Raw genomic sequence first — 12143 nt, 5'->3', positions numbered from 1 at the left:
ACCTCTGGTGCAAATTACTGACCTCTGTCATCATTTTAAGTGGGGGAACTTGCACAATCGGTGGCTGACTAAATACTTTTTTGCCCCACTGTAAATAAGTGACATAATACTCAGTACTTCCTTTTGAAAGTTTACTCCTCGGCCACCCACTTCAGCCGTCACACGTATTTTCGTGGCAAAATTATCCACATCCTCCACAGCGCTATGAATTGTGGGATATATGGGACCATGAAGTCTACACCAGACCACACTTCAAATTTGGGGCCATCGTTGGCGCATTGGTCGACCGCATTTGGAGTACCACTTCGAGTTGGGACAGCTGTCGCTGTGACGTAATCGGTCTCCAAATGCGCACTACGAAGAGTGTGGTTGCTGGATTGGAACACAGCCCTAGGGACTTGCAGCGGAGCTTGGGCCCAGGCACGGCTAATGATGTCAAAATTAAAGACCGGATTGGAAAACTACTTGGTCTCCGACTGATGGCGTACCACGAGTACGGAAGTATGCACAAGTACGCATAAAATGTCATTTCCGGGATAAAACCGATTGTAGGTGCGAGTGGCAAGCGGTACTAGCGTAGAGAGGCTTTCACAAGTAAAGTCACACAACGATTAAAAGAAACATGAAGAATGGCAAGAAGCTGTTGCATTATTGTTGCATTAACTGGCAAGGGCCAGTTGCATGACAGCCACTGGAAGCCGATGGGTAAAGAGAAGGGTTTTTATTGGATTCCGATGTGGAAGAGAAATTGTTCAAGCCATGTTTCCGAAGTAACAAAGAGTCGACGAATGTCGACTAATCGTGGCAGCCCTAGCTGCTACCACAGCAAGATTTGATCAGTTAAGAAAAAGAGAGCAATATCAAAACAGCCACGAAAAGTCAAGCACATATGTGCCCAAGTGTTGTATTGAAGCAATCAAGTGATGAATAACGGTTTTCCAGTAAGTTGTTTTGATATGTTTTTTTTATTGCATTGTTGATTATTTTTTCACCGAAGCAGCTAATAAAGTATGACTGAATACAATTTTGCCTCTTTCTTATAAGACTCTATAATAGAATGAAACAATAATGCCAGTTATGAATAAAGACAATAAATTGAATGAATGATGAAACACTCATTTTATTCCTATTAGATCTGAAAATGTTGTGTAACACTACAACCTGAAACAACAATTAGATTGCGTTGGCCTGTACAGGAGATAAAGGACAAAAATGTAACAACAGCTGTGAAATGGAATAGTCCAAATCACCAAAGTAAACTGGACCTGGGCTTGTTGCAGGGATCTGAAGTTACTAAACATTTTGTGAGTGTATGCACTCACACTTAGGACCATATAATAGTAAATATGTGCGTGATGAAAGCTGGGCAGCAGGCTAATGTCCGTACTCCACTCTGTGACCCTTTCACTCCTTTGATTTTTCCTCGTTCTTTGTTTTGCCTTTTCGTCAAGTCTGGCTTTGTATGGACCTGTCGTGTTCACATATATGTTTTTGGGGCAAATAAAATGCAAGTAGGGATTAGGACCGCAGAATTAATGATCACCGGTGCTGGAAATGCTAGCGCTTGATTTTGAGCTTTTTGATTTTGTTGCCACACACAATGCAATGCGCCAAAGTCACGTGGTCTGTCAATCTCTTTTGAGACAGGCCCAGAGTGATATGAAACGATAGATGTTTTCCTATCGTCAACCGATATGTTTCGTTATAACGAACAGCCCCACACCATGGTTTGAACACGGTGTGGCCGTGGGCCGCTGTAAGCTATCGCGTCGCCATTCCAAAAATACACTGCAATACACTCTCTCTTCTCTCAACGTGTTCACAATAAACTGTGAACAGACACAGAGGAGAGCAGCAGAAGACCTCATTCAGGAGCTAAACTCAACATGAACTGAACTCACATTAAAGTTAGCTCGGTGCTTACCTTTAGATGAGCCCACAAACCGAGAGAAACTCCGCGATGAAGCTGCAACTCTTTCCAAACACAGGAAACAGATCAGGGAGCAGAGACCCACGTGGCTCACGCTGATCTCAGCTACGATCCAGGAGACAAGGGTGGGCAGATCGATGCAGATATCGATACAAACGTTGGTAGTGGTTTATGATCGGTACTTCGGTTTTTTCTCTCCTCAAAGTTCAGTACTTTACTCCCGTTTCATGAAAAAGCAGCTCTCTCTGCTCGTCTCCTCTGCGGTACACTTTACTCCGCCCCCTTATTCCCTGCTCTGCTGTTATTCGTTTCTGTGCGGTCACATGATGGAGCTACGCTGAGAAATCACATTTTTGAGATGAGAGCGTGAGAAAGAGTATGGAACGCCAGGACTGCCATAATGAATTAATTAAATACACCATTAAATGATTAATTAAATGTGGCAATAATTAATTAAAATTGGAATTAATTAAAAGAGGAGCCCCATGTGGAAATACTTTATGGCTGGAAGTGAAAACACTGAGATAAAAACAAATCCAATAACTTCATACTGTCACTGGGTTCAAACTAAAGAAGTGCTCACGACAAATCATGAGTGAATGAAACCGTGACATAATAAAATGTTTGTTAAAGCAACCAAGAATGTCATCTTTGTGATAAGTTTGGTGTGAATCTTTGGTAATGCATGGGGTTTGCTTTGTCTTTGTCGGCTTTCTCACCCGATGGCACGTAGACCGACACGCTGTCAAAGCTCAGAATGGACTGCAAAAAAAAAAAAAGTGCACATGTAAAACTGCAGTGTTAAGTGATGCGGTTGTAAAGTTTGAGTGCACGTCTCTGGAATAGTTGGCAGTATTAAGGATGATTTTTGTTAAAATCATATTGATATGACCCGTGAATTATTCGTAGATGACCATTAGATTAGTTTGATGGGTTAACACAGAGAGCTGAAGATATCGTGGATATGCTGACCTCGCTCCGTGGTATACAGGGCCGTTTACCCTCATGATTAATATTCACAATAAAAATATTAGCCGAACATCATGAAGTCTCTATGTGTTTCATACTGTCGAACAACCTTTGTACAGTTAAAGCCAGCAGTTACTACATGATAACTGCTGGTACTACATGATAACACACATTCACCAGTGTGTGAATGGGTGGATGACTGGATATGTAAAGCGCTTTGGGGTCCTTAGGGACTAGTAAAGCGCTATATAAATACAGGCCATTTACCATTTACCATGATGGAAACACCAATGTTATTTCTTTTAATAAAGTTTGTGTTTATACACAGGTCAGGCTGAGTATTCAACAAAAACCCAAAGATCAGATGTTAAAGGGCCTGTATATGTATAGCGCTTTACTACTCCCTAAGGACCCCAAAGCGCTTTACATATCCAGTCATCCACCCATTCACACACTGGTGATGGCAGCTACATTGTAGCCACAGCCACCCTGGGGCGCACTGACAGAGGCGAGGCTGCCGGACACTGGCGCCACCGGGCCCTCTGACCACCACCAGCTAATGGGTGAAGTGTCTTGCCCAAGGACACAACGACCGAGACTGTCGGAGTCGGGCGAAGGCCAAGGCGAACTCCCAACTCTTGAGCCACGATCGCCCCGGAATAATCAGATTTTTTTGCTCTCTCTCCTCCTAAACATGTTTTTAATGTTAGTTATGATTCAGAACTGGCGACTTAAACATTTATGACACATATGAACATTATGAAATAAAAACCCGATAAATATAACCTCAGTAAATGAAGTCAGTGTACTGCGGGGGTTATGGCAGCTGAGTACCGGGGCCTGCGCTTTGGGTCTCTCGCACGCTTTGCCGTAAGACTGGGCTGGGCAGACATCTCCGAAATCATCAAAGCACTTTTGCAAAGAGGCTGTATCTCGACAAACCGACCAGACACATGAAGATTAAACCGCTACATTCTCAGCTAAAAAAATATTACAATGGTATTTGGTGACACACAAACAGGGTTTTTCAAAGTTCAGTTCTCTTAGTTTCCACATGCCGTTTGTTGATATCCAGTAACGCCTTCTAAAAACAACGGCCACCAGGCTAAAGCAATGGTTTTGACTTGATTAGCGTTAACCCCGCCCCCTGGGTTTGATGGGTGAGGTTGACAGATAAAATAAATTCATGGTAAGACATGAAGAGTCCAGTGTGCCAAAAGGAATTAATTAAATACACTATTAAATAAGTATTGAAATGTCTCAATAATTAATTAAAATGTGAAATAAATAATTAAATGTGTCAAAAGTATTTGTTTAATTAATTATTTACAAGTTTCATTAATTATTTACAATTTTCATTAATTATTGTCAGATTTTGAGTGAAAAACCTCCTTCCATCAGCAAGGATATTGAACATAAAAGGTGGCTGGGTTTTATAGCATGACAATGATCCCAAATACACCACCCATTTTGATAAACATGTTATTGCAAACCATTGTACGTGATGGCTTAAGTTATTTAATTTCACTGAATATGTGACACAAGCTAAAGTAGCATTCTATTTTTATGTTTAAGACACGATGATGTTTCTAAATGTAACGGCCTTCATTATAATTAGTTCTCATGATGTCGACGCGGAGCGATCCTGATGGTGAACTTGGAATCTGGTCTTAGAAGTCTGATGTCATTAGCCGTTTCCGGGTACAAACTCCACTTCAGGTCCCAAAGTCAAATGAACACTACAGCATCATTATTTATTTTCTTTTTCTTAATATATATAACTTGGCCTACCCTTTTTAGTTTTGTTAATATTGGCAATAGTGAGAAGTGTTATTGTTGGGCTTGTGAAAACAAAGTGTATATAACAAAGTATTGAGATTAACTTTTGTTATTGACCAAATGCTTATTTTCCATCATTATTATATGTTATCCAAAGCAGTTAGAATCACATTCAGTACATGTACACCAAGCTACTGTTTTTCTAACAATTACCAATGATTTGAATATCAGAGCAAGAAACTTGTGACAGACAAAATATGAAGCACATTTTAGTTGACTAATGGAAGTTTGTGGGTGCAAACAGAGGCAAAGAGAGGCTCAAAAATCTGGAGGACAGCCACAGCTAGAGTGAAAGAGAACCAACGCTGACAAGCAACCATTCACCACACTTCTGCTCAAGCAGACATGGTACATATCAAATATTTAAAATATTCCCTCTCGCCCCTTGAATGTCCTGCGTAGCATCTTAGTTGTTCCTAGGACTGCGCTCTACTAGACAAGGGTCTCTGATGGTCCCTAAATTGGGATACAGCCAGGGAGTTCATGCTCGGACACATACACGCCCAGCACTCGCTTTTGCTCAATGAGGGAGTGGAGCATGTAATACGTGCTGTTCCAGCGCGTCTGTACGTCCTGCTGCAGTCTCTTTATTGGCTGGTTGAGCTGTCCCTGAATGTCCTCGAGGCGGGAGTAGGCTAAGGTAGAATATTTAAAATGCCCAACTATTTTCCGCCCCACTGCTAAAGCATCAGCTATGCTCCTCTGTGCTAATAAGCCTCCGTGAACAGCCAGTTGGAGCGCGTGCGCAACACATGGCAGACTTGGGAGCCCTGCGTCATTCATGGCTTTAATCATGTTTAATCATGTTTTTGGCTTTGTCACGAAGCACAACATGTACTGATGTTTTAGGAATACCCCATGTCTGGAGCGTTTCATCAAACACATGCGCTATAGCCCGGCTGGTGTGCAAGCCGCGCAATTGTTTTGCATGTAATATGGCTTGCTGCTGCGTGAAACTAGTCTATCCACTGTGAGGTTAGGCTAATTAGCGACACGGGGCTAACACTGCTTGTCCAAATATCCGTGGTGAAACTAAACGCAGAGGAGGCTTGCAGCAGGCTGTGGATGTTTTTTAATAATAAATAATAATAATGTCCTTATGGATTATGAAAGTAGTCTGATTAATCTCACTTTGGTTGTTAGAAAGCACAGCTTGTTTGCAGTTTGGAAGGAAAACTCATCCTTTTAGCATCTTAAACACACCCTTTGCAAACTTCATACCTACAGCAAGGTTTTGAGATAAAATTTTATGACCTTATTTTCCTTGAAGAGAATTTCAGTTTATAATAAGCTGCAGGAACCCTGTTCAGTGTGATCGGAGAACAGCCAAGTCTCCTCTGATAAATCTCCACCTCTGCCACTGAAAACAGTTGATCTGAACCTGAAATCATGGCTCAAACTACACATTTTTCACATCAAACTGTTTAAGAAAACACTAGACAGAGTTCATCAAATATAACTAATGCTTTAAGTGTATCAGGATTTCATAACACAAACTTCAAATCAACAAGAAAACAGCTGCAGAACATGTGAATCAAAATACATTCAATAACATGTGGACTTCAAGGAGAGCGTAAAGACACGAAAGTGAAACTAGGCAACGACAGGTTTCAAAATCTTTAAAATGGTCATTATTCCCTCTATAAACAAGTACTTTTCAATATTCCAAATTGTAACTTTTGAACCACCAATTCTATATTTGGATATTTTTTAATATATTTGGTTTTCTGCAAACACTGTCCAATGGGTATATAGTACTGCAGAAACTGTAAGCCCCTGCTTACATGTTTGTACCGAGTAGGAGATGCTCTGTATGTTATTGTACATCTGTATAACAACAATAAAGGGATTCTATTCTATTCCAGCTTCCTGGATGAAACATTCAGGATTATATACACTGCAGGCTCAGAAAGCAGAGCTACCGCATCAGATCCAAGTGTGACATCAGCTGCACTCTTTACAGGAGACTCCACCTGAACTCTGTGGAGCCTGATCTCAAGGTGTTTAAGTCCGACCCTGAAACCAGAAGGGAATCTTTCTGTCTCTTCTGATTCATTGTGATCCAGTGATTTCAGTCCTGCATGATCACGCTGATGTTTGCACAGAGCAGATAATGAAGTGAATGTTTTTGCACATTGGTAACAGTGAAACAGTTTATTTACAGCGTGGGATCGTTTGTGTTTGCAATTTGAACTGAGATTCCTGAAGCTCTTGTCACACTGGTCACAGCTGAAATTCTCTTCCAGTGTGTTTGTTCATGTTTGCTACGACCAGATGATTGCGAGAAGCTTCTGTCACAGTGTCTGCACTTGTATGGTTTCTCTCCTGTGTGGACTCGTTTATGCACTTTAAGGTCACCTGGAGTGGTGAAGGATGACCCGCACTGGTCACAGACGTGCTTTCTGACCCCACTGTGAATGACTTCATGGTTTTTTAATTGACTCGGTGTGGGGAAGCCTCTCCCACATTCTTTGCAGTAATTCATTTTGTCTCCAGTGTGTCTACGTTGATGTATTGTTAGGCTCCATTGATTACTGAACATTTTTCCACAAAGGTCACAGTGAAAGTTTTTCCCACCACCACAGTGACGACAGGGTCGAGAACTGGATCCATCTGTGCCGCTCTGCTTCTAAACAAAGACACAAAGACAGTGAGAGTCAGGGAATTCCTTCAACATTTTTATCCTGAACATCGCCTGAAATAAAGAGCATCTCTGCCCACATCCAATACATTTTACTGTTTACATTATAACGCTCAGCTTACTGGACAAAATAGACTCTTCATTTGTAAGTAATCTACTTAATGGGAATGGTTAAACACCTAGATGCTCTACTCTGGATGCTGCAAGATACTAACCCCAAGCTGCTCTCCGATTTATCCATTGGAGTGTGAATGTTAGATAGAAAGGGGAGGAGCTTTTAAAACGTTACTTTTTCCATCATCAGGAGTGTCAATAGATTTGTGTCAGATTTGACTGAATATTCTGTACATGAAGTTTTCATGTCTTATTTAGCTTTGAACCATTGTATACTTCCCTTTGTTTGCCTTATATGACCTATTGTGCAGAACACGACACACACACACACACACACACAAACACACACACACACACACACACACACACACACACACACACACACACACACACACACACACACACACACACACACACACACACACACACAAACACACACACACACACACACACACACACACACACACACTTGGATATAGGGAGTCCACCAACCAGTTTTTGTAGGATCATCTATGTTAAAATTCATGGACATTATACATTCTAAAACTTTAGAAATAATGTATCTAGTTGTGAAAAAGAATGTTCCAATTTGTATTTTAAGTATGTTTAAACTAAGAGATGGAAAATATGATTTGAGGGGGTCTTATAAGTTTGAAATACCTAAAGTGAGAACCAATGTTACGTATAGATGTGTGTCAGTTTTGGGAGTGAAATTGAATACTTGAATGGACATTTTGGTTACTGTATGATTGAGTACTTTTATGTAAAACGATAATCTGTGTTCTCCAATAGTTAATTCTGTTCATCTGGACATAATGTTTCTCCCAAGAAACGTTTCGTCACTCATCCAAATGACTTCTTCAGTCTCAGCTGACTGCAGGTTTCCCCAACCTTATAAACAGTTACATTTGCATAATGACTGAAAACAGCCCACTGAAGGAACAAATGGGCTGGGAGGTCAGTTCCTTAATCTTAATTATGCAAAGTCTCATGACCATTGATCAACAACAATATAAATACATACCTCACAGTAACTGCACTTGTAGAGTCTCTTTCTGGTGTGAATTTTTTGGTGTTTTTTCAGGGAACGTGGCTCTTTAAAAGCCTTCTCACACAGGTCACATTTGTAAGGTCTCTCCTCAGTGTGGGTAAACATGTGGCTCTCTAAATCTTTTGAGTTCACAAAGACTTTTCCACACTGATCACAGCAGTAAACATCATTTTTGGTGTGAATGCGCCGGTGAACATTTCGGTGCCCTGACTGGGTGAAAGTTTTTCCACAAATGTCACAACCGTATGGCTTGATTCCAGAGTGAACAACTTGATGAATTCGTAAGTACCTACTGTGAGCAAAGGCTTTACCACAGTGATCACAGCTGTACGCTTTAACTCCACTGTGGATGACTTGGTGTGATTTTAAGCTTCCATCCTGGGTAAAAGACTTTCCACACAATTCACAGCTGTAAGGTTTAACTCCACTGTGGATGACTTGGTGTGTTTTTAGGCGTTCAGCCCGGGTAAAAGATTTTCCACACAATTCACAGCTGTGTTTTTTCTCTCTCTTTCTTCTGTGAGGTTTGTCGGCCTCCTGAGAGCGCCGACTTCTGGCTCCATGTTGTTCCTACAGTGACAGAGATACAAACAGAAGCAGTGTGTGAAATACAGTCGTGGAACAAACTGAAACTCCATTCAGGGTTTATACGCCGTTTTCAGTGTCAAATTCAAGCACTTTAAGCACTTTCAAGGTCCCTTTTCAAGCTTTTCCAGCACCCCCTCCCCCCCCCAAAAAAAGAATGCGAATTTTAATTCTCTTCACCTCAGTAAGACCATGTGGGAATATAAAAAAAAAAAAAAAATCATCCTAGGTGAACTTAAACACCTTTGTAACCCCTTTGTTAAGACATAGAAAAACGCACCACACAAAAATACTGCAAAAGGAACGGTCGCCTTATATACATAGTGTATAAACTCAAAATGCACATTTCACTTACAACTAAAGATGTGAAAATGTGAATAAACCAACTTGTTAGAGATATTCTTCTGTTGAAAAAACAGAAAAAATAAAAGAAATAAATAAGTCTTATCAGTGGATAATGATGCTTCTTTCCTGTGTGACAAAAAATAAAAATAAAAATAGGAGACAGATGTTTGTTTGTTTCTCGCCCTATGACAGCTGGGATAGGCTCCAGCGCCCCCCGCGACCCTGAAAAAGTATAAGCGGAAGCGAATGGATGGATGGATGTGTGGGTTTTTTTAAGTTCATTTCCAATAAAACTGTTTTATTGCTAGCTACATTGCTGTCTGTATTATTGCTAAAGTCCTAAATGATCACCTTTAAAGCGTTTGTGCTAATAACATCATGTACAGTCACACAGGCATGGAGAACAGCACTGACTGGGAGAGGCGTTAAATAGATCACATAGTTCAATTCAACATATTCAACAAGACTTGAAGAATGCACAAGCATTTACTTAAAATCTTTTTAATTTATCATCTGTGATGTTATTATGTACAAGTCCAATGTATTTTGTTCATGTCCCCAAATAAACAGGCAGCCTTAAAGTATGAAATATTCATGTACAAATACACATAAATGTGTCTACAGGCCTTAGTGTGAGCTTGAAGACATTTATAATGTTTAAGTAGTTTAATGTCTTGGTGATGACAATAAACACATTTGTACTTTAAAAAAAAATGCACAAGTTTTGCAAACAACAAAGTTTTATGGTACTATTTACCTAAAAATGAAGCCAAGGCTCAGACGTTTTTTATATAACAATTTCAAACTATTTATAGACCAATCAGGTGTTCTGCATCAAATAAGAAGACACACATATTATTTATGCAAATCCACTATAGTTTGTGTCACTATAACACAGATGAGAACAGCACAGGGATAAACCTGCAGGTGTGTCACTCAGCGTTTACACTGCAATCTGCCTTTGGTGGCTTTTTTGCAGCAACTGTGACATTCACTAGTATAATTGACAGTGTTGGGTAAGTTACTTTAAAAAAGTCATTAATTACTAATTACTTAGTCAATATTGTATTTAAAATACTTATCTAATTACTGTGTCAGAAAAGTAACTTAATGACTAAATAAATAATTTAACTAAATACTTCTTAAAATCCCTATAAACCTTGAGTGGGCAAACAATAGAAATTAAACTCTTTAAACAATAAATAAAGTTTTTTAAAGACGGAGACTGTACAGTATGCAGCGGTAGCATCTCTTCCACAATGTAGCCTGCAATCATCTTTTTAAGCTCACCTTCAGACCTTTTCTGTGCTGCTGAAGTAAAATCAGGTTTTGCCTGCTAAGCAGGAGTTGCTGCGGTGTTATCCATGGATGACGAACAAGAATCACCCAGAAGTGTTCGTCTATGCTCTCGTGTCAGGCGCTTCAGTAGATTACTCGTGCTATTAACAGCAGCCGATAGTTTTTTCTCCCCAGGATATAGCTTACATTTTACTGTAATATTCTTGTCTGCTTGTTTCAGAAAAGTGAAGAGACGGGAATATGTCCATTTCATAAGACAGCCACTCGCTTCAGCCGAGTCCGACATCTTCTGCTTTAGAATACGACTGTGCAGCAAACTGGTGCGAAATGACGCGCAGCTGCAGAGTTTACTTCTACGTTTATAAGATAAATTATTGAAGTTAAGTAATGATATTCTGCGAGTTTAATTATTTTACAATGTAACACAAGTACATTGAACAGTAATTAGTTACTCTACTTTTTCAGTGGAAAAGTAATTTAATTACAGTAACGCATTACTTAGTAACACATTACACCCAACACTGATAATTGACACACAAAACAAAACAACGACTACACTACACACTAACTACACAAGATGACACACTAACTTGAGACTCCAAATACGGTAAAACGTCACAAATCTCTCACGTATCAAAACTCTCTCTCTTTCACTGGTCATTCCTAAAACTTCCCCTCTTCCCAAACAACCAGATGCCACATGCTGCCATATAATTTTTTGATTGGTTGAAATGGTATATTTTCCCACCAATAGGGAAGGAGTGCTTTTCCTTTTTTCAATCACAAGCAAAGCGTGTTTGCTAGTAGTGATGGGATTTCCGGCTCGGCTCACTAAAAAGAGACGGCTCTTTCGGCTCCCAACCTGCTCTTCAGGTTGTTTGATGGTTTCATTAATTTATTATTAACAAAAATATAAAATTGTGCAAAAAAAAGAAAAAAAAAGAAAAAAGAATTACTACAGTGGTTTTATTTATATATGCGGTGGCCCCTAGAGACAACGAACGTACAAACTCCAAAACACATTTCTAGCGTTAACTGACCTTCCAAAACAGAGCTACCTAGATCACTTAAATTACACAATTGAAAGCATATGTGTATTATTTGTGTATTTATACACAAACGCTCATATATATTCAAATAATTAAAAAAAAAAAGTTTATTTACCTGTTTACCACACACCAAATCCCTTCCCTATGAATTCAAACAAGGATGGAAAAGATAAAGCTGTTGTTAACATCCAGCTGTGCACACAGTTTCAATAACAGTGTAACTGAGATATTTTTCCTCACCTTTTGAGTTGAAGTCATTGTTTCCTCTGCAGTGGCTGAGCTGAGTCCAAATGGCTGAAACACACAAACAACGTACATATA

The 12143-nt window shown here is 39.7% G+C and overlaps 1 protein-coding gene across 6 annotated transcripts in view; it reads right to left on the bottom strand.

Moving 5' to 3' along the window:
- The window catches only part of LOC102309216 (zinc finger protein 616), a 21163-nt gene extending 9027 nt beyond the window's left edge, over positions 1-12136 (bottom strand). Inside the window, exons 1-4 of one of the 6 annotated variants that reach the window (XM_014330975.2) lie at positions 12063-12131; positions 11938-11964; positions 8518-9114; positions 4686-7367 (exon numbers count right to left, since the gene is read on the bottom strand). In XM_014330975.2, coding sequence (XP_014186461.1) covers positions 6897-7367; positions 8518-9114; positions 11938-11964; positions 12063-12080 — 1113 coding nt within the window. In that variant the 5' untranslated portion in view covers positions 12081-12131 and the 3' untranslated portion in view covers positions 4686-6896. Of the gene's footprint in view, positions 1-1924; positions 3103-4685; positions 7368-8517; positions 9115-11937; positions 11965-12062 lie in introns of those variants that run through there. The other 5 variants (XM_005951966.3, XM_014330974.2, XR_006053556.1 and 2 more) reach the window with 5 other exon arrangements.
- Positions 12137-12143: the final 7 nt, after the last annotated feature.

This window comes from Haplochromis burtoni, unplaced genomic scaffold (genome assembly GCF_018398535.1).
Source record: "Haplochromis burtoni strain Fernald_Lab_line unplaced genomic scaffold, NCSU_Asbu1 Contig_1236, whole genome shotgun sequence".
Classification (NCBI taxonomy): Eukaryota; Metazoa; Chordata; class Actinopteri; order Cichliformes; family Cichlidae; genus Haplochromis; species Haplochromis burtoni.
Note: the sequence above shows the minus strand (reverse complement) of the source record. Positions and strands in the feature narration are given on the sequence as shown.